This window comes from Ceratotherium simum, chromosome 35, assembly GCF_057802395.1.
Source record: "Ceratotherium simum simum isolate JZ-2026a chromosome 35, ASM5780239v1, whole genome shotgun sequence".
Lineage (NCBI taxonomy): Eukaryota > Metazoa > Chordata > Mammalia > Perissodactyla > Rhinocerotidae > Ceratotherium > Ceratotherium simum.
Genome location: NC_141934.1, coordinates 28614507 through 28638078, shown reverse-complemented (window position 1 = coordinate 28638078; position 23572 = coordinate 28614507). Strand labels below are relative to the sequence as shown.

Genomic DNA, 23572 nt, shown 5'->3' with positions numbered 1-23572 from the left:
AAGGGGATGAGCGATGGCGGCTTTGTGGGTTGATATTCTCCGCATAGAATGGTGCCGAGGGGGCAGTGTGATTCAGGTGGCTCCTGCCTCGACGGGTCACTTTATGGGAGAGTTAGGCCACTTCCCTCTGCTCGGTCCATCTCACTTACTCCGTGGGAGATAGAAGCTGCGGCTGAGAGACAGGTAGCACTGCTGAGGAATCGCTGGATTCACGGCTTTCTCCCTGGACTTAGGAAGGGGTTCGAGAAGCCCTGATTTTAAGGTGAGAACTTCCCCAATCTGATAATCCTCTGTCTTATGTCTCTGAAGTTTGCTTTTCTTTAGAATGAGCAACAACTGGGGGACTTAATTTCTTCAAGGATGTAACCATTTGAAGCAAGGGCTGCTAACAGGTAACATAAGGATTTCCTTCTTGCTCAGTTTTTTTCTTTCATTTTCTCACCTCCTAGTCAAACTGCACTGTTATTTGCTACTTACTTCCAATAAAAGTTTACGTTTTGGCTGCTTATAAATGTATGGAAGCTCATTCTAGAAAAAACTTTGAAAATACAGAAAATAAGAGAATAGAAGTTCCTTTAAACCACCTCAATTATTGTCTACCTTTTAGTGTAGTTCCTAATTTTCCACCTTGCTTTGCAGAGTTGAGGTCAAATTGTCCGTTCCAGGGGATGCAAAATGATGATATCACGTGAGCACCTAAATCCAGCGCTCAGACTCGCGATCTCGGCCCCATGCAGAGATGGGAGCTAATCAATGACCTTTTGGATGAAGCCAGTTTGAATCCACTTACAGTTACTTACAAACAAAAGGATTCTGGTAGGACATAAGTAGCCATTTCATTTTACCCTAGGCGTTACAAAAACACAATAACCACAATAATAATACCTTGCTTCAAAGAGGGCTCTCTTGTGGTCCCTTGAAAAGTGTGGCCAAAATATCTCATATCCTTATAATGATTTTACTTTTCACAGAATCCAAATGTCTTATCCTTTTGAAATAGGTAGGACAGGAACTAGGAACTGATGCCCTAGAACTGATGCTGATGTTTTATGACATGGGCCAGCAAACATTCTCTCTAAAAGGCCAAATAGAAAGTGTTTTAGGGTTTGCCAGTCAAGAGGCAAAACTGAGGATATTAAGAAGCTACTTATATAACCATTTAAATTGTAGCTATTTGAAAATGCAAAAAACATTCTCAGCTTGCATGGTGTACAAAAACAGCTGCAGAATGGATTCAGCCTGTGGGCTATAGATTGTTGACACCTATTCTAGGACAGGAAAAGGCAAGAGGAAACATTCTCCAACCTCAAAGTAACAACACATCCTTGTGGTAGATACTAGCTTCTGTGGTGGACATCTGTTGCTTGTGTCTGACCAGCATCCATCCCCCACTCTTTCAGTGGAAGCCAGATTTTCCCATCATGCACCATGCCCAGCAGCTCTCAGTCTGACTCCACACCTTCTCTGGGGGGACATGGTCCCCAGCCCTGGCCAATCAGAGCATCTTATCCATTTGGCTTCAGTGATTGGCCTCTGTTTGGGCGCATGACCCAGGCCAAGCCAATCAGTTCTAATCAGAGCAGTCCCAGGAGATTTGCTTGAGTGATTGGCAATGAGGCTTTCCCTCTGCCTGCCAGACATGGGCTGTGAGAATATCAGCACGGCACTGCCAGGGGCCACCTTGGGGACAGAGTCTCCTGGATAGTGACTCTAACCACGAGGAACACAGAGATGAGAGAAGAAGAGAAGCCACCTTCCGTGATGATGTCATTTGCACACCTGGATCCTTGGTACTTAGCTTACGGTCTACAGACCAGCAGCATTGGCATAACTCAGGATCTTTTAAAAATACCCAACCCAGACCTCCTAAATGAGAATCTACACCTAAGAAAAATCTTCAGGTGATCTGTAAGCACATTAAAGTCTGACAAACACTTTTCTAGACTTTTTAAGTTACATGAGCCAAGTTTAAGTTGGATTGGGTTGGGTTTGTAGCCTTTATAACCCAATGAGATCTGATTGATCTATTTCCCGTAATCCATAATGCAATTCAGTCAAGCAGCGTGTTTGCTGACAAGTTCTCATCAGTGCAGGCTAATAACAGAAATGCAAGAGTAACAACAGCGTAAGTCAGAGCGAGTGCATTGGTGCTACTCAGTTTCCAACCCTGGCCGCCCAGTGGAACCAGCCAAGGAGCTTCTGAAAATCACTGGTGCTCAGTGTCCGCCTCCGCCCACCCTCATTTAATTTGTCAAGAGTGGGGCCCAAACAACAGTAATTTCTAAAACCCTCCTAGATGATTCAACGTACAGCCAGGGTCGAGAAATACTCTTTTAGTTCTTCTATAGCAGAAGTTGGTAAGCTTTTTCTGCAAAGGGCTGAGAGTAAATATTTTAGGCGTTGTGGACCATACAGTACCTATGGCAACTACTCAGCTCTCCCTCTGTGGAGCGAAAAGAGGCCAATTCATAAATGATTGGGCGTGGCTGTGTTCCAATAAAACTACTTACAGAAACAAGCACAGGCTGGTCTGACCCCAGGGTCAGAGTCTGCAGATCCCTGCTGTATCGAGTGGCTTCCTTATTTGAATGGGACATTTCCAGCTCCTTGCACGTCAGGTGAAGGAGGGTCCATCTGCTGTGTCTGCTGCCCGGGGTCCATTCACACCTTTTCCAGTGAAGCCACCCTGAACTATCCTTTGGGAAACCTCCCTCCTCTCCTCACAAGCTCCTGTGGTTTGTGGGGTCGATGGATGTCTCAGTTTGGGTTTTCCCAGAGGCGTACTACGAGACAAGGACTCCATGGCAAGTGGTGTATTGGGAGGTGCAGGCAACTCCAGCAAGGGAGTGGGGAAGTGAGACAGGGTGGGGGACAGAGCAGCAGAGTGTGCGTGATTCAGCGAGTAACCACTGTGTGACTGGAGCTTAACCCCGCTGGGGAGATTCAGGTGCTGTGTGGAACTCATGCCTCCCAGTCAACCCAGGGCAGGGCCGAGGGAGCTGGAAGGATTATATGCTGACTCCAGCGAGCGACTGGCTGGGGACGCTTCTTGGATGGGGTGTGCTGATTCCTTGGTGCTTCTGTCCTGCTTTGCAGGTGGGAAAGAGGGCTTTGAAAGGGAGATAAAATTCTCAGGCAAAAATGTGCTGGTGCTTCAGTGGAAGATGGCAGGTGTGCGCTGAAGTGGAAGGTGAGAGGATACGGGTAGGGCACTGACAGCGTCTGTCCCCATCCATCCCAAGCCCCAGGGGTTTGCCCTTCCTGCCCCCGTGATTGCTGTGGGTAGGCGACATGACCCATAAGAACAGTGCGTGGCAATCACACCTCTGTCAGGGTTCTGGAAATGAGCCAAGTGCTCCCCCTGGGCTTGAAGCTTGAGCCATCTGGCAGGAGCATCGGTTGCCACCTTGCCATCTTGAGTAGACTGAGAGTGAAGCCAGGAGACAGAGGGAAATGGGTCCCCACCAGGTGGACATGAAGCCAGGACGCGTCCTGGACTTTCAGTTACACAAGCCAGTGAATTCTTGTTTGCCCTTAAGCCAGTTTGGGTTGGGTTTTCTGTCACATGCAGCCCCAAGAATCCTAATTTATATATTTCTCAACCCAGTGGCAATGAAGCCTGCTTATTCCAAAGCTGAACAGAAATTAAGTGTAGAATATCCACGCCAGGCTCCATCCTGTGGGGGAGAATTCTGGCAAAGACACTTCAAAACACTTTTCACGTGCCTCTGACACTCCATGCTCTGTGCATCTCCCAGTAGGGGGTCTTTACACTTGTGCACAAGCATAGGAATGGCCTGGAGAACAGACCCAGGGCATGGCCTATGTGAGTGAGTGACCAGAGGGTAAAGTTACAGACTAGCTTCTTACCATTCTCTCTGTTCCCTGCTCATATCCAGCTCCACAGGGTCTAGCTAGAAGTTAGTAACACAGGATTGATATACTGTATTTGTGCTGTGTTCTATTTGTGTCAACGATATGCTGACTTAACAGTGTTGTGAGGCAGAGACCATGGTGTTCATCCAACTCCTCCTCTGCATCCAGCTTTCCCAGCCCTCTTGAAATCTGACGAGGCCACGAGACTCCTTCTGACCAAGAAGATGTATGTGGAAGTGTCATGTGTCACTTCTAGGCCATTTCTTAGAAGAGCCTGCATGTAACTCTCCAACTGTCTGTTCCTCTGTCATGGTGACCAAGACGACCACGTGTTCCTGATGCTACAGCTACAAGATGATGAGGGGTCCATCAGTCTAGGTCCCTGAGGGACCGCATGGAACAGAGCCCCCACCGTTTAAGCCATGTAGTGTAAGCAAGAATAACTTACATTGCATTAGGCACCTGAGATTTTGGGGTTATTTGTTGCAGCAGCATAACATACTTATCCTGACTAATACACATGGTGGCCTAAAGTTTCCTTATAAAAAAGGAACTGAAAAAAAAGAACTGGAATAGACTTAGAGCATAAAAAGTAAGTAAATAATAAACACTTGGTATAGGGATATGGCAAATATCATGAAGCTGGTACGAAAATAACAAATTGACAAAGGCTGGATTAATGAAATGTAGCAAATTCCAGGGAGGAGGAAGATGGGACACTTTTAATGTCAACATCCCATAAAACAATTGGGGCAAACATCCTGAGACAGATAGGAAGGACACAAGGATGCAACCAGACAGTTGAATACAGGCGCACCCGTGACCACACGAGCTTACCATGGCTAAGGGAACGATGCCAACCAGGTCCTTCTGGCTGATGAAGATCTCAGACACGGCGATGTCTGTGGTTCCCTTCCGTGGGTATTCAACCTGCCAGGTGATGGGCTGGGTCCCCGAGAGGCTGCTGAAGCTGGCTATTTCAAAGTTCATCTGCACAACCTCGTTGAATAAACCGCTGCTTCTGGAGGGGAGCAAAAGAAAATGGTTTAAGCTGACTCTGTTCGGTAGAAGGACCCTTCTCTCCCTTTGGCCCTCCTCCTCACAACTGTGACTAGACCATAAGGACAAAGAAAACATCTTTCAGGGAATGCACCTGGGACATGGCACCAACTACAAGATAGGGGCCTGGGCAGCTGGCACGGAGCAGCACCCACAAGTTAAGGATCTGGGCAGAGTCTTCAGCTTTGAGCATTAACCAGTGTACGCACTGATGAGTCTCTGGGATTGGTGTTTACCAGCTCTTCAGACGATGAGTTAACCCACCTGGCTTCGTCCTCGCAGTATGAACCTGGATGAGCTTTGAACTAAATGGACCCCCTTTAAGTTCCATTTCACAGATGTGGCAGATGCTTTAGGCAACTCACTCGCCATCTTTCAATCCCCTCCTAGCTTATCCTCCTGCCCTAGGGAGGCTGAGAAGCATAAAACAGCATTTCCAGACTCCCCTGCAGCTAGATGGAGACTCAAAGCAGAACTTGCACCAGTCAGGCTCACTCATTTGGGACTTAGATGGAGAGGTGGGTTATGAAGCAGCATCTGGGAAGGGAGTTTGGATTTTCTGGCAAGCATCGTGTTCCTGGTTCTTCCGGGGCGGCTGTGCTGGCCTTTCATGCATCCAGGCCCTCAGGTCATCATGCCAAGTGGCTACCAGTAATGCTGCCACTGCAAAAGTCCCCTGCAGGGTTGGTCATTTTTCTCGTCTGTGTTTTATCCCTGGCTGCCTTATCCCTAGCTGTGTAGTAAATAAATTCAATTCAACGGCTCTCCAGAGATTCTCTGAATTGCCTCCTGTCCTTTAATGAAACGTCTTCTGCTCAGAGGGACTAGTTAGCTAAAGGGACTCTGTTGTCTGCAACTAAGAATTCTGACCAACACCCTAAATCTGAAGTGGCTCAGATGTATGTATATTTAGCAAGATTGCCCCAGCAATTCTGTTTCTTTGGGAACCACTGGCAGTACATACTCCTCATTTTTTAGATGATGAAATTAAGGCCTGGAAAGGGAAATGGCTTGCTCACAACCACACAGCTAGTTAGGGGCAGAGTCAAACGGAAGGCAGCATCTCCTGATTTCCAGTCCTGTGCTCTGGACGGCATTCTCCTCTAGATAGTTGGTGGTCAAGTAAGAAATCACAAGACACCAGGCGAGTTTCTCTAGGACAGGGGTCGGCAACTAGGCCGGGAGCCAAGTCTGGCCTGCTGCCTGTTTTGGTAAATAGTTTCATTGGAACGCACGGCCCTGGCCACTTGTTTGTGTTTCGTGTTACAAGAACATGGTTGAGTAATTCTGTCAGGTAAGGTGTAGCCTGCAGAGCCTAAAGGATTTATTATCTGGACCTTTTCAGAAAAAGTCTGCCAGCACTTGTATTAGGAGGTCAGGGAGGGAAAGCTTGAGAAGCTTTCTGGAGCCGTTGAATCAAAAGAATTGATATTGGTGGAAATAGGAAGAAAGGGCTTTCCAGGCACACCGCTGGGCTTGTAGGGTAGGCCAGGATTCTGGTGATATGTTGAAGCCAGGATGAGGTGCCTCTAATACTTGGCTATATGCTAAGTATTGCTGTAAGTGGTGGGTCAACTGTTAGCGATATCTCAGCTGGCACCCGCCGGGAAAGCTACAGGTGAATTGAGGGGGATTTTCCATAGGACAGCAAGAAAGAAACACCAAATACGCTTAAAAACTGCAACCAAGCATGTGCTGGCACCACTGCGAAGAGTGGTGGAGAAACACTGCCCTTTGCTGGGGGGATAATCAGTTAAAGATGCACCCACTCAGTCTTTGGGGTTAGCTCAAAAGCCAGAACACTAATTCCCCATCCCATCACCCTCAGCCCTGCTCAGAGGCTGGGGCAGGAGGTAACGGGAAGGTTGCTGTACCAACCAAAGTTCTGGGAACCGTGAATCTCCCTTACGTTCTCTGGGCTGGAAGAGGGGTCCAGAGAATTACGTTTTATAAGAAGCTGGCTATCCCTCTGGTAGGGAAAATAAATCCAGCATCTGGAACATCAAGCCATGGTCTGTGCAATCTCAAGAGTGAATTATTTGCCTTGGAAAATGAGGGAGAAGTGTCTGGGGTCTGGAGTGTTTCCAAACTAAGAGACGTGTCCTTGGTCCAGCAGCTAAGACCCGCAGGGATGTAAGCCTGCTCAATTCGACTTCTGGAAATCCTTCCTGCATGCTCCGGCCCAGCCTCTCTCTTCACTGGGTGACAGACACTCTTTCATTTCAGGGGGTTTAATCTTGTCCTCTTAGCAAGAACACCCGGCCTTGGCATCTCCTTATCTATACAGAGCTGGGTACTGGCTGAGCATGCAGGAGATGTCCAGTAGCTGCTTGGCTATCTGATGGACTCTCTTCAGCAAACAATTCACTTTCCTTAGTCCTGGATCCAGTTGTCCCAAGACCTATCATCGCCCCAAAGAGATGCCTACACTGGTACAACACTCAAGAGTTTGCAGTGTGCCTTCAACCTACCCCATCTTCATTCTCCCCTAAAATTCTTTCTTGAGCATCACAACAGCTCACATCACCTCTCTGAGACTCAGTTTTATCATCTAGAAAATTGAAACAATGCATTCCCATTGTCCAGGGAGGAGCTGATGTGCAGAAGGGGCCAGTGCAACTTCTCATCCTTGAGCTGCGTCCTCCACCATTGCAATTATGCTGAAGAAGGGCGTTAAGAATGGTGGAATGCCAGACAAGAGAAAAGAGAAGTGGAGTTTTTCTTTCTGGCTTTGAAAGATATAATTATGTTATCTGATTTTTGTGAGCAATGGGGTTACCTTCTAGGGTATTCTGCTCAAGTTTACAGAAGAATAAAGACAACAAGCTATTGTGTATGAAATGTCCCCTATGTACCAGGCAGTGGACCAGGTTCCACGCATATATTATTGCAAATCTCAATAAAAACCTTTATGGTGGTAATTATGGTTCCTATTTTACACAAGTGCCAGAACAGAGACTTTTTCATATTTCTGCATCCAGGGAGTGTGTTTGCATCTACTCGGCCTTCACCAGTGGGTAGAAGGCAGTGACTGGGCAGGCGGCCATTCGAAACATGGCACAGCCCCCACCCAGACTCCCACCACTTGTGAACCAACAAAACTTAATCTTGGTTTCAGGATAGAAAAGAATAAAAATTTCACCATTTGTGGAAAATTCTAGTTTTTCACAGAGCTTGCAGAATTCTGGGTGAGAGTGACATCAGGACGAGTGCGGGGTGCACTGGGGGCACATGCCCGTTTAGAATCTTGACCTCAGTCTTGCAGGGAGCTGGAGACCTCAGACGAGGAGAGGAAGCTGTTCTGTGTCCACAGGGACCCCGGGAATGTGTGTGAGAGAAAAAGCTAGACAAGTGTAACCCAACAGAGAGATGAACCCCGGGAAGGCCCCAGGATTAAACATCCTGACTTAAGAGAAGGAATTCCTCTGGGAAGACGCAGAATCGACTTTCCTATTTGTTTACTTCTGGGCGACCATGCCACTTCCTGCTCTGTCTCATTCCCACACGGCCTTTATCTTTTTTGTCTCTAAAAACTGCGTAATGTGATATATCCAAATTAAAGTAAATTAAACTATATTTTGAAACCTCAGAGTTTTGTGGAGATGAGGGGCGAAAGCCTTATGGTGCCTGGGGTCCCTCTTTGTTCGTCTAGATGGGAAAATCACTTCGCTCCTGTCAATGGCTGCCATATGGGAAGCCATGCCAGTGTGCTGGATGGTGAAAGATTTTTCTAGAGAAGCTGGGAATCTGGAGATTTTCTATAAAATCCCTGGATTTTTAAACACAAGAACTTGAACCTTTTAGCCATGATGTGGCTCAGACAACCTCTCTGCTGGCTGTCTGTTTGCTGTCTCTGGCTTAGGGAAAGGGTATTTCCATATTCTGAAGGCAGCATTTCATAGAAGTGCTGTGATTTGAGGTGGAAGACGCCGGCCCTAAAGACGACACAGTGTGGTGATTTCAAACTGTGGTTCCCAGGACCCTTAGCATACCAAGGGGTGTGACAGCAGTGGCTATGGGGCTGGAGTTGGTCCTTAATACCACCCCTTGTCCCCATATTACTCCTGTTGCAACAAAACCAGCCCCAGCCTTCTATGTGGTAAAGATCGGGCCTCCACGAAGTACTTTACTCAAAGAATGAAAGGAAAGGGAAAGAATGAAGGAAAGAATGAAATGAGAGAAGCTGGGAAGGAAGTGAGAGAGGGAAGGAGGGAGGAGGGAACTCAGGAGTTAGAACCAAGACTATAAGCCATAGCTCTTTAAAGTGAACACAGCGAGTGTTATGATTCATGCTGTGGGCTCCCAAACAGATTTCCTGAGTTCAAATCCTGGCTTCACCAGGTACTGGCTGGGTAACTCTGGGTATCTCTGCCTCCTTTTCCCTATTTGCAAAGTGAGAATGTTAACCCTTCCCCTTTCATAGAGTTGATATGAGGATTAAATAAATGAGCGCATAAGTCTCATGCACTTAGAGCTTGGCACTAGCAAATGTGGATAAATGTTAGCTGTTCTTGTTTCTAGGAGGACTTGACACTACGTTCATTCTCAGTGACTTTAGGTTTAGCTGCCTAAAGCCACTGTTAAAGCATGCCCCTTTAGGGCTGGTCCAGGAGCCTCTGAGAATGAGCCACAGTAGAGATGCTGATTCTCTGCCATTCATGGCAACTGGGATTCATTCCGATTTGTATATAGTGCATTTACTTGATAGCTGCCCCCATCAGACATGACACAATGGTATAATACATCATGCTGGTAGATGGGGACCAACAAATGAAGAAATCTGTCTGCAATTCTGTCTGTGGTCAGTGCCCTTCTACTGCCTTTGAACAAGATGAAATCTTTGCTAAGCCTTTGCCTTGAAGGGGCCAAGGCCCCTCCATGCCAGCCTATATGGGGCTTGTGATATTGTTGGAGTAATAAAAAGAGGAATTTAAACACTTAAGTGACTCTAGAGAGTGCCCAATAAACACCAGTTGCTAAATCAATAGTGTAGATTTACTGAAGTAACTCTCGAAAGAAATTTTCAAAATTGGCTTTAAAAAAGCTCTTACTCAAAAGCAAATAAATTCCCCCAATAGTCACAATAAATTTTGGACCACTGGAAACCCCATTTACCAAACCTCTTAGCTATTGAACTCTATCTCGTAAGAAAATGGAGTCTGAGAGTGTGTTAAGAAGCCAAAAGGGCTTTACCTCCCCACCATGGGTGTAAGGGATTTCAGCTCCAAAGTCATCAGCCACTGTTGACAGCTTAATGCCCACAGAAAGAAATGAGACTAACAAAATGAAGAAATCAACCTCATAATAGGGAAGTTGCTCCAGGAGGACAGAATCATTTGGCCCAGGCTTTGTTTTATTCATTCTACCTCATGCGTATTTCATGAAGGCAAAGGATACATACTTCTCCTCTGGGAAGGCTTTTTTAGATAGTCCCGTTGACCCCAACGTCCAACACTAATGGCCTGGTGATCCCTGAGAGCTCTCCATGGTGCTGTAGCATATCAGTTTGAGCTGCAGGTTGCAAGCAACAGAAAACAGCTTGTGCTGATTGATAAAGAAAAGGGAATTTTACAAATGCCTCAAAACTACTAGGAAGCCTGGAGGAAAAGACATGGAGAGTAGGTGGGAGCAAAGGAAAGTTACAAGATGAGAGCCAGGGACAAAACTAGTTCTAGACTGGACACCACCGCTGATGCCAAAACTGATTTTCTCCTGTCCTTGATCCTTTAGATCATTAATCCTATGGTCAAAGTGCTGAGTGGGGATATCTGATTGGCTGAGCTGAGATAACACACCCTAATCCAATACGTCAGGGCAGCGAGCAAGGATCTGGTCTGTCATTTGAGGGAGTGACCTCTTTCATCTCTGCTTTCTGCAATTAGCATACAGGACAGAATTCAGGATGCAGGATCATGGTGAAGGGCAGAGGGAAGAGAAAAGCCTCTGAGGGTTGCCCTGTTTCCAGGCACACTTCGATTATATTATGAGTTTGGACTTAATATAATTTTTTTTTCTTCTCTCTATCCCAGTCCCCAAAGCCTAAAAATTTATAGGAGCAGGTAAATGTGGAAGGATGAGGAAAGACAGTACTTTACTACAAATCATATTGATGCCAATGACATTGCTTCAAAGGAGAACTGCAACCCTATGGAAGTAACCTGAGCCTTCCCCTCCTATAATGTAGGGGCTCTCAACCTTGGCTGAATGTTATAGTCACCTGGAGACAGTAAAAGAAAAACTATCGATACTTGGGTCTACCCCGGACCAACAGAATCAGAATCTCAAGAGGTGGCAGTCAGACCTTAGTATTTTTGAAGCTCAGGTGAGTTTAATGTGTGGCCAAGGTTGAGAATTACTGCTAGACACAAAAGGGTTCTCTCTGTGGTCACCAAGCATTTCACTTCTAAATTATTATTATTTTTTGCTCCCTGTTGTCTATGAAGCGATTGTATTGGCTAGGTGTTACAACTACGGGCTCTGAAATCAGATACACTTGGGTTTGAATTCTGACTTTACTATCTAGTTGGGGAGGTCACCTTGGGCAAGTTACTTAACCCATTAGTTCTCAACCTTGGTGACAATCTGGAATTATTTGGCAGAAGAGCTTTAAAGAAATTCTGATGTCTGGGTCCCATCCCAGGGATCTTACTTTCATTGGTCTGGAGGGGGACCTGGACATCGGGAGTCTTAAGGATTCCCCAGGTGATCCTAATATGCAGCAAAGTTTAAGAAGCACTAACTTCACCTGTATAAGAATCCGTTTCTTGACCTATGATAAGCTAACCTCATGGGGCTGTTGCAAAGATAAATGGTATAATGCATATGTAGAGCTTGGTGCATACCATAGCAACTATCCATCAGATGGTACCTCTTTTTTTTTTTTTCTGTGAGGAAGATCAGCCCTGAGCTAACATCCATGCCAATCCTCCTCTTTTTTTTTTTTTTTTTTGCTGAGGAAGACTGGCCCTGAGCTAACATCTGTTGCCAATCCTCCTTCTTTTTTTCTTTTCCTTTTTTCTCCCCAAAGCCCCAGTAGATAGTTGTATGTCATAGTTGCACATCCTTCTAGTTGCTATATGTGGGATGCTGCCTCAGCATGGCCGGACAAACAGTGTGTCAGTGCGCGCCCAGGATCCGAACCTGGGCCGCCAGTAGCAGAGCGGACGCACTTAACCGCTAAGCCATGGGGCCGGCCCCGTACCTCTTATTATTGCTACAATTATTTCTCCTGTTCAGTAACCTGGCAGGACTCTCACACCTTTGCCCTCCTAAGACCACGTGTCCTGAGACTTGCTGAACACAGCAGGTGAGGAAAAACAAGATCTTACGCAAGCTCACCAGGTCCTGACCTAAGTGTCCCTCCTAGTGCAATCGAGTTTGCACCAGCTCTGCCCCTGAATCTGGCTAGACCATGTCCTGTTGTTTATTTTTCTTGCTGCAGCGTGGTGGGTGAGTGTGAGCACACATTTTGGAGTCAAAGCCCTGGATATAAATCCCACACTTAGCCTTGGGACATTACTCGTGTTACTCAAGCTCTCAAAACCTCAGTTTCTTCATCTCTGAAATGGGGATATACATTCTGGTCTTACAGGGTGTTGTGCATATTTAGGGAGATAAATGTACATGTTTAACACACCCTAGGGGCCTAGTGCATAGCTGTGAACATGTTGACAGCTAATCCAATTAATAAAAGAGACTGGGGCTGGTGAGGGGGACACAGGTAGGCTGAACAAAACCATGGGCCACATGGAGCTCCTGATAGGTGGAGAGAAAGAGCAAGAAGCTTCCAGTTCTCCTAGACCCCTCCTGTGTGAAAACCCCCCACAATGGCTCCGGGGATCCCTTGGCCACACAGTTGAGGACTCAGTGGTGGTCATGCATTCCTGCTGGCTTTTATTTTCCATGCAGGCTGCAATTTCCTGAAGTGGAGCCTGTGGCTTACATGGACCTAACATACCAGGAGTGTAGGATACATTAATTCTCAAGCAGCTGAAATTTTAGCTAAATCAGGTCATACCTTAGGAAGTGCAGCTGCCAAGAGGGCCTCCAAGGCCTGGGTAGAAGAGGCATGGCCCCATACAACACCCAGCAGGCTCTTGGGGCTCTGCAGCCACTGTGTGGGCTTCCCAGACCATGGTGGTCTCTACACCAGGGGGTAGGCACTGAGTCCATCCCTTCAGATCCAATTGGTGAGCCCAGATGCAAGACCACGTGGAGAGAGAGGGGCCTGGCCATTCTGGCCTCAAGCCATTGTGCCAGATAAATATAGCTCCATAAGAGAGTTCGGGAAAAACCAACAGAGGAATTGCCCAGAAAATTCCTATTTATTGTGAGAAATAATAGTTGTTGGACAGTAAGCTTGGGACAGTGTGTTGCACTGCAACAGATAACTGATGAAGACTCTGACTGATACAGTTCTTTCACTTGATTCCTAATTACCCTAAAGTCTCCTCTGCACTTTGCCAGCAGGATATGACAGAGGTAGAATAGAATTAGCTTGGGATGTCAGGGGCAGGGAGGGCCTGAGAAGGAGTCCACCCCACAGCCTCCTAAGGCCCTGAGTGGTAGAGGAGAGCAGTGGAATTTTCACCTAGTTTCAGGGAAGGTTACTGAAGTTGGCCAAGAGAGAGAACTGAGGCAGAGCCTGACCTGGCCCCAGTCTCCTGCACACGGGCATGGCTAGAGCAGCAATGATGTCACGGACAGTGCACTCGGAGACCAGGTGGAAACATGGAAACCCATGAATGTCAGCACTGAACAATGGCCACACCCAAGCATAAGACGGATACCTGTGGATGACGCCGCAAGAGAGAAGATCTGAAGACCTACGGTTTCCCCCACAGTCCAATGCCATCGTGACTCTTCCCACCTGGGTCAGTCTTGAGAATAATCAGGCAGAATTCCATAGACTGATTGGCCACGTTTAAACCTGAAACGCCTTAGAAAACCTGGAATCAACCAGATTAACTTTTCTGCTACCAGGTAGACATCAAGAGCAATGACAGACAAAGGAACAGAGTGGTGTGTATTGTTTGCACACTGGAGTCTGCAGATTGGAAATACAGCCAGGACATTTGTTAGTGGACGTAGAATGTGGCATAACAAATGTTGAGTGACTCTTCTGCGCCTGGCCTGGGATTAGCAATGCTTTCATCTCGCAATTCCCAATAATATGAGGTGCCTCCCCCACTACCGCACTCCTCTACTGTTTTTTCCACACTTTATTCCACCCTGGGCTCCTTAGTATCATCAGACACCAAGCTTCCCTCTACCTTAGGCCCATTGCCCTTGCTTTTCCCCAGACACCCCCACAGCTCACCCATCACTGGAGTCAACGTTATCCACGGCTCACTTGGCCCCTTTATCTATATCACCATGCAACACATTATACATTTATATGCATTTGCTCGTTCACCATCTGCCGCCCCTTTCTCAGCCGTGAACACCATGAGAGCAAGCACATTGTATTGTTCCCATCACAGCGCTGACCACTGACCCATAGGAGATGCTCAATAAATATTTGTTGAATGAATAATGAGTGAGTGATGGCTCCAGGAGTTCCCTGATAGTCACAGTTTCCTTTCCCTCCACTCGTCAGGTTAATATTAATTTCCACTCCAGGAGGGAGCTGGAGTCTCTGCTTAGTTGGAGAGGAAGGCAGAAGCATCCTTTGAAGCTATCAGGCTTTCCAGAAAGGTTGAACTTGTTCCAAGAGAAAAGCGAGAAGCAGAGCCGTTGGAGGCCTTCCAGGAAAGACATGCTCCGAGGTCCACTCCTAAAACTTTGCGTTTTCCAAATATCACAGAAGACAGAAACTGGATCTGGTCCAAGGCTTGCTATTGAATTTTATGCCTGCTGAGCTCCACTAAATACATAATGAAGAGGCTGAATTAACGATGCAAAAGTATAATTTACAGTTAATGTTTGTAATTGATGAGTCGAGGGTCTCTGTGGCAGCATGAACTGCTAAGACTAAAAGGACCAGAGGGGATAAAGGGAAGTTTTACTTTTGAAATAGAAGGCATGCTCTGCTCAGCATCAACCCGTTTGTCCGTTCATGCATCCATCAAGCACTGACCAAGCACCCGATTGGTGCCGGGCACTGTGGTCCGATACTAGAGATACAGAAATGAATGCACCGCAGTCCACAGACGGTCACAGGCCGCCACGAGCAGTGCCCACAAACCTGCTATCGGTTCCCCATTTACTTGGCTAAAGACACAGAGAGAAGAGTGACAGAGTGAGTGCAGATGCAGCCCATCCAGGGGCTGTTTGCTCCTGTCCCTGGTCCCCTCCGTAGCATCCTGCCGCAGTGGCATTTTCCAAGCAGGTGGGGTTCCACATGAGTTGAGAAGGCAGTCCGGTTCTTGCTTCATCACTTCTCTTTGCATTGGGGGGTCCATAGCATCCTCATTCTGGAAGAATTTATACTAACAATCTCTGCTCTTCTCTTCAACGTCCTCAACCCCAGCTGCATGATAGGATAACTTGGTGAGCTTTTAAAAAACACCAATGCTTTTTAAAAAACATCTTCCTCTCTTCCCTTCAGATTCAACTGGTCTGTTGTGGGCCTGGATATGATTTGTGTGTGTGTGTGTGTGTGTGTGTGTGTGTGTGTGTGTGAGATAAAGCTTCCTAGCGAATCCCCATGTGCAGCCACGGTTCAGAAGAATTGTTTCTTGTTTCTTGTTTTTCTAAGAGAACAGTTTCAAATATGGAGACCTTATTCTTGTACTAAACTCAGCAGCAGCAAGAAGACAGTCTCTTCCAAAGCACAAATGCAGAGGCAGCCCCAGGTGTCCCGGTGCAGTGTCTCTGACCCCTGTTTTGCAGCACTGTGGAAAGCCCCACCCGCCAGACCCTAAAAGGACTTGGTTTACTAGATGCTGCTGACACTGTGGTCATCAGTCAGGAAACCGAACCCATGGCAGGTGGTTCTGTAGAGGGGATTTAATTCTAGTTATAAAGGCAGTGGAGGGGCAGAAAGGACAAACTGAGGATGATGAGGTAGCCAGAGATTATCAATGAGAGGAAGATGCTCTTTGTCCAGGGCCAAGGGACAGAGGGTGGGAACAGTGACCCCAAGGGCTAGGTCATTGGTGAGGGCTGCAGCCGTGTTAAGAGGTGCCCGGTAGGAGCTGGAGCCACAGAGAAGGAGGACCCACTGCCTGAGACACCATTGGAAGCAGAGAGGGTGACAAATACCCTGAATTTTTTGCTGAGGAAGATTAGCCTTGAGGTAACATCTGTCACCAACCTTCCTCTACTTTGTGGGTCACTGCCACAACATGGCTGACGAGTGGTGTAGGTCCACCCCTGGGATCTGAACCTGCGAACCCAGGCCGCCAAAGCGGAACGTGCCGAACTTAACCACTATGCCATGGGGCCAGCCCCCTCGCTTCTTTCTTCTATCTCTCACCAGGGCCTCCCACTGGCTAAACACAGCCATAATCCAGTTGGTGAGGGATTCTGGATAGTATAGCTTGGAGGGGTCACAGAGCGAGGGAGGGCAGGGAACGGGATTAGAGACCAAACAGGCAAACAGCTGGCACACACTCCCACCACCACTCCCACACCAACACCACCAGCTCTGCAGAACGTATCACCACATCCACTGGGGAACCTCCAGCCTGGTCGGCCCTGCCAACGAGAACACAGTGTAAATGATCATCAGCAGAACTTAACGAGCACCTATTGTAAGCTGGGCACTGTGCTGCGTGACGCTGGGCGAGAAAGACGAGGCCTTTCCCTGGAGAGCGGTTTTACTGCAGGATCGGAGAGGTGGGCACTGACAGCAAGATGTGATGCGGGCTGCCACATGAAGACAATTCCTGAGATGGGGACAACTAAATGAGAGAGTTAGAGAAGGCTTCCCTGAAACAGGGGCTGTGAGCTGAGGCCTGAGCAATGAGTGGGGGTAAGCCAGGGGAAAGGGGGCAAGTGGTGTTTTAGGAAGAGGAGACATCGTGGGTGGAAGTCCTTTGAGGAACTGGAAGGAGATGTGTGGGCTGGAATGCAATGAACACAGTTTTAGACACACATTCTAACATCTGGGGCAGCCAGCTCGAGGGGGAGGGCAGGGCGGGGCCAGCACCCAGGCACCTCTTGGTGGTGGAGGAGGTGGTGGGTCTTTCACACTCATTCCTCTAACATTGTTTAAAACATCGTCTTAATAACTGTCAGGTCAACGCTTTATCTTAAAAAAGAAACAAAACTAAGAAGGCAACATGTTGGGTGGAAGTGCTCGGGGGAGCAGCTGTTCTCATGGCTGGGTTTCCAAGACAGTCTGAGAAAGTGCTGGGAACTGAGACTGCAGAGCAGCCAGGGCAAGACCCAGCAGGACGCCAGGCTCTTAGTGAAGGATCTGGGTACTATGGGATTAAACAGGAGAGTAACAGCACGAATTGATCAGATTTGCATATGAGAACCATCCCTCTGGCCTCAGTGGGCAGAGTGGCTTGAGAGCAGCAGTGAGGAGGCAAATGGATCACCTCAGAGGAGAATAATGGCGGCTGGGAGAGGAGGTAGCACGGAGACGAGGCTGGCAGTTAGAGAGAAATCCATTAGTACTCACGATGGAGGGGATGTGGGCGATAAGGGAGAGAAGAGTCAACGTGACTCAGCATAAGTGGCTCCTTTTTTTACTTTCTTCTTTGGCTGCCTAGTGCATACGTTAAAAGGAAGAGTGCTCTGCTTGATATCAAGGGCTGCTAGTTCCTAAAACAGGCTTTATTGCTTAAATTCTCATCCTTGGGTCATTTGTCTTCCCATCTTGCCTACCCCTTGGGTCATTTGGGGTAACCGGTACCATCATCCTCCCAGCTGTTCCAGCCCCAAAACTAAAAATAATGATTGATTTCTCCTTTCCCCACATTCCTTCCCCATACCCCCTCCTCTAGCCAGTCCTGTTGGCTCTGCCTCCAAATGGATCTTGAATCTGTTCACTTCTCTCTATCTACACTGTGACCTCTGTAACCCACGCCCTCTTCCTCTTTCTCTTGGAGCATTGTGTCCGTCTGTTCTCCTGGCTTCTACTCTTGTCTCTACAGTCTATTCTCTGCCCATGAGTCAGAGGCGTCTTTCTATAATGTACAGCTCATAAGGCCATGTCCATCCTTAAAAATCTCCCTGGCTTTCCACCACAGTTAGACTACAAGTTCAAGTCCCTTCCTTGGACATATCCTCTCCTTCTGACCTCACTGTCTGCCTCTTTCCCGTGACCACTATGGGGCTCTTGTCTGCTCCATGAACATGCCAAGGTCATTTTCACCTTTCCATTTGCTGTTCCCTCTGGTTGCTCTTTCCATGGCTGGCTCCCTCTTGTCACTTAGCATAGAAACCAATACCTTCAAACATTTGAACACCCAACTCAAGGAGACACCCCAAATACCCACATTCCAGAAACAGTCACATTGCTAGATTTCCATCATTGCACTTGTCACTGTTGGAGACACTGTTGGGTTTTCCTTTGTTCATTTTCCGCCTTCCCTACCAAGATGTAAGCTTCTTAAGACAAGAGACTTTGTCTGTCTTGGTCTCTAACATACCCAAATGCCTAGAATGGCGCCTGGTAATATAGGAGGAGATGAATAAATCTTTATTAGTTAAAGGAATGAATCTATGTTCCTTCATTGTAGCCTCCAGCTTCATTATCCTTAGATAGCATTGCTCTTTGCATCAGCCAGCCATCCTGTAAACTCACCTGCCATCCTTTCCCAGCAACACTTATTGGCAGCATCCCAAAGGGCACATCCAATGGGTTAAGCTGATTTGGGGAAGCAAAATTAAGCCGAAGAAAAGGTGGGGAGAATAAAACTCACTTCTGGAGGTGAATTGTTGAAATGCAGAGCTACAGTAATTCTTCAAGCATCTGCAATTTGTCATTTCACAACAGGAAAATCAAATACTGCTTAGGAATCAAGGGGTAGCCAGCTTGCCCTTACAAACCTTCCTTTTAGTTTCCAGAGGCCCTTCAGTGTCCCAAAGGCAGGCATGGGGCCAAGCCTCCTTGCCAAACCATCCCCTCTCCACTCGACTATGTGTATTTGCACCAGTTTAGGACAAGCCTTTATTAAGTGCCTTGAAATTGTCCCTAATAGAAACTAGATGAGCTGAAAAGAACTACCTCCATCAGAGAGTAAAGTTCTACAAGTGGCTGGTACTACGAGATGGCAAAGCGTTTGACTATATCAGTGTTAACAAGTGGATTTCAGGAGGAAGAGCTCACAAGTGGTGAAATTCCATCCTGATGGGGCTGTCATGCTATGTGTAGGGGGAAGGCAGATTCTTCAAGCCGTGCTTCCGATCGCCTCAGGACCCACAGGAAAGGCAGCCCAGTGTGACAGAACACTGTGGCTATGGCCCTGACGTGGTGGACATTTGTCATTTCAGAGCTTCCCAGGACCCATCCAATTTAATCCGATTTAATAGCACGGCAGTTTCCTTCTGGAGAACTATCCTTACACAGAGCTGTGATGGGAAGTTAATTTCTGGTGGCTACTTCCACTTTAAAGATGAAATGGCTGAATCCTCCATTTTTCCAGTTTTGCATGGCCAACGTGGCTTAACCAGGTGGGTGCACCCTTCTGGGACCTTGACGACAAGGCGGCAAAGAAGGGAGAAAGGAAGGAACAGCCGAGGTAGGTCATTATTCTGGCCAATGTGGCTGACCTTTCTGCCTCAAGGCACCTGCTACAGTCACTACTGCCCTGTCCTCTGCTTGTCACTGCTTCTTCACCACTCCCAAGTCTGTCTTTCTGCCTCTTAAGACCCTGTGACCTTCTATTCTGGTTCACGTATTCCCTTTGGGTTAAGTGACCCAAGATTCGGTTTCTCATGCTTTGCAACCAACAACCGTGATGAATACACCTGCTTTACCCTTGCCCCTCCCTTGGCCTCAGTTTCCCCTTTTGTAAAAGGCAGATATGGTAAAATGACCAGATAATCTCTGTGCTATGCTTTAACACTGGACACGGCGGTGTTTATCCCACATCAGACATCAGCACTTTGGGAAGCCAGAGCCTAGAGAAATGCAGCCTCAGAAGACGTTCCCACCTTCCTCAAGTTGCCTGGAAGCCACATCAAACTCCTTCATCTCTAAACGGTTCCTTGTGTTCTAAGACCAAGGCGATCTGGCTTGAAAGGCAGGCAGATGCCGTGAACAAATGTCTCCCCTGTGAGCCATCACCAGACACAGCAAGAGAGTCAGATATCAGGAAAAAATGTAGTGGATGGAAAAATAAATGGAGGATCAAAACAATATTTCCCCACTCCGTTCTCTGGGGAGCTGTGTTTTCCTTCCAGCTTCGCTGACCATTTTGACCCATCATAAGAAAGGAATGCTTGCTGGCAAGGCAGCACACTCCCTCCTCAGATGTGAAGGACGCCGCCACCCCCAAGTCTGGTTTCCCTGGAGCAGCCACAACGGACAGCCAGGGGGATTTTCAAATCTAAGGCACTGAAGCCATAACTATTTAGCAGAGGCAATCTGAGGGGACCTCCATTTAGAAAAAGCCATTCTTAGGTGTCTCAGAAGCTGCTTGAAGAGAGAGTAAAGATGCAGACATGAACCGCATCCTTTGAGAAATCAGTTTAAAGGCTGCAATTTCATCTCAGAGCAAACTCCGTTTAGGTAAACTCCCCAGACAGAGGGCTGTGGGGACTGAATAATACTGTGTTCACACTGGAAATGGAAACATCATCCTTGTTGAAGAATAGTTTCAATCCCAGAGCCCTCCTGTGCTGAAGTGGCACAGAGCAGCCATGACAACTGCTTTTTCACTTTCTCCAGTTCCCAGCCCTGTGTGGGAGGGATGGTGGCTCTGAGTCCTCCAGGCAAAGGATGGGGAGGTCTCTGGCTACCTCTGTTTGTACTGTGCAATGTGCACTCTTTCCAGAAATAGCTACTGAGGTTCACAATAGGCAAGGCGAGTTTTGAGGAACTGGGGACATAGCAGCAGCAGGACAGACAAAGCCCCTGTTTCTCATGAGCATTCATGCTAGCCTGAGCATGTTGGGGGGCAGGAAGGAGGTGAGGAGACTGGCGTAAACAGACCAGCAAGGGTAGTGACAATGACTGCTCATAGTGGGCATGGAGCGTGTGGCCTAGCACTGAATAAACGCCCCAGAGACGGGCGCTGAAATATTATCTCATCAATCCATCTCCTTACACTGGGCCTCCCAAATTGTAGGGACCCGGCGGGATGTCTGTGCAAAACTGTGCAGGTGACCAGGTGCTAATTCTAGCCAGTGTCGATGCTCAGATCCCAGAGAGGCCACCAAAGCCATTACTGGGAAGAAGGGTCCTCACTTGGCCTGATTTCTTTGTCCTCTGGTTTCTTGAACTGGGGGCTCAGAATAAGTTTCATATTGAGGGGACAACAGGAGCCCCATATCCTTCTCCGGCCCTCAGGAGAGCCAGGGTTTGGAAGCCAGGCTCCTAACACACCAGCCAGCACTCCTTCCATGATTCTGTAGGCAAACACGAACACTCGACTAGTGAGAGAGGAAGGTGAAAATGCACTGGGAGGAATACAGGAGAGTGGAAAATGGTTTGCATTAACCGCCTGCACATGTCTCCTGTCTTCAAAAGTGTCCAGGGAATTGGAAACTGGTGGACGACATGGGGAAAGAGACAGTATTTGTGGTGCGAATGCACTGTGCTGGGTGTTTACTGTGCATTGGCTCACACCGTCCTCAGAACAATCCCACAATGTAACCCTATTCAGGCTCACACAGAATAAGTAAGGACACAGCTCGTAAACTGGGACTTCAACCCAGACCTGCTCGACGGCAACTCCCACACAGGTGTCACACGCATCCAGGTGAATCCCTGAACTCCACTTGCTGACTGTGTGGTGTTGGGAGAGTGTGTCTATGCTGAGGTCTGCAAGATGCAAGTGACATCACAGCCCTCACAGAACCGGCTTGAAAATTAAAAGCACCAGGCTTCCACTTCAGTGGAGGACAGAAATCTTCCTCTTACTTTAATTTGAAGAGACAGAAGAGAAAGGACAGGAGAGAGGGGAGGGAGAGGGGAGAGGAGAGAGAGAGAGAGAAGAAGGAGAAGAGGAGGAAGAAGAAGGAGAGGAGGAGGAGGAGGACAGAGAGGGGAGAAGAGAAGAGAAGAAGGGAGACACGAGGATTTCAGAGATGTCTGTGACAGTCATTCCAGTGTACCCCACTGCAGAGCCAGGCTGGCAACCAAATAAAGTTGGTCCTCAGAGCTCCCAAGGGGCCTAGACCTCTCAGTCCTTGACCATGACAAGTGGCACGGCCAGGGCCCTAATGTTAAGTGGTCCGTAAGGAAAGGGACTCGGTGCATCTCAGAGCCCTTGCTATGGGGGCCCCTGGAGGTCAGCCATGTGCTGTCCCCATCCCTCTGGCACGTTTTCCTTCCATGGCTGTCCTAACATGAGATCCCTCAGTTTCAGAGCCCCATTTCCAGCAATGACAGAAAGCTCGGACCTCCTTGAGGCAGCCAATTTCATCTGTCGGCAGCCTCATTGCTAGAAAGTTCTTCTTTATATTGAGCGGACATCTGCTGGGTAACGCCCTGCCATGGCCCCAGTTCATTCATCTGTTCATCCATTCAGTCAATCAATCATTGGTTGGTTCATCCACTGAACACATATTTTGAGCACTTGCCATATACAAGGAACTGTGCTAGAGGTGTGTGGTGAGTGAGAAAGGTAGAAATAGCAGAGCTTCCCTTCCTCTGGGGGTCAGGGGTCCCATAATTGGATGCCTCAGGGGGCCAGTGAGGGGGGAACAAAGATGAGTGAAGTGGCCTGGGTGGATAAGAACTAAGAAGAAGCACGTGTGACAGCACCTCTGTTCAGCCTGCTCCTCTTTTGAGCTCTATTTTTCGATACCCTGGACTCTTGGATCATTGCCTCATCTTCAAAATGGGATACATTAAAGTACCCACCTCATAGGGTCTTTACAAGGATGAAATGAGGTAACGTATATGCGGTGCTTTGAGCAGGCTCTGCCCCGGAGGGAGCTGTCCCTCTGTGTTAGGCGCTGATGCTGTTTCTGTCACGATCATCCTCGAGTGCAGGCCTCTAACTTCAGAGTTGGCACACACACCACCCGCAGGACTTTTGGCCAAATCCAGGTACCATTTGTTCTATTATTTACTTTGTGTTTTCTCTGTAAACGGTCCCATTTTTTCTTAAACTTACATGACTCTATTTAACAGAGGATTTTATATCAATACATCAAGTTGGAAACGAAATACACTTGCCAATATGACACAAACGAGGTGAATACACTCATTCGATCTTGTTGCAGGAGAAAGCTCTGAGCCCCGGCTGCTCCCCAACCCGACTCATCAGAAGATTCGAAAAGAACAGGGACTTGAGGTCACTTTCTCTCTTTGTGATTTGATTGATGCAACGTCACCTTGTGCACGATATAAATAAAGTCATTGAACGTGATACCTTGGGAATGATGCTTTTGTGGCTTATCTGGCTACAGATGGTCACTGTTGTCAACACTCACTGGAAATGCCACCACCAAGAGGAAACATCCTCTCAATGCAGCTGCACTGAGAAATTTTGCCTCCATTCTCCTTCCTCCTTCAGGGCCTAAAGCATACTTGAGGATTGTCCTAAGAAAAAATGGAGGGCGGTGA

General features: G+C 47.6%; 1 protein-coding gene across 1 annotated transcript in view; it reads right to left on the bottom strand.

The window, feature by feature from the left end:
- The window catches only part of TMEM132C (transmembrane protein 132C), a 356494-nt gene that overhangs the window by 72539 nt on the left and 260383 nt on the right, over nt 1-23572 (bottom strand). Inside the window, exon 4 of the mRNA XM_014787243.2 lies at nt 4714-4897. Within this exon, the coding sequence (XP_014642729.2) occupies nt 4714-4897 (184 nt within the window). The remainder of the gene's footprint in view (nt 1-4713; nt 4898-23572) is intronic.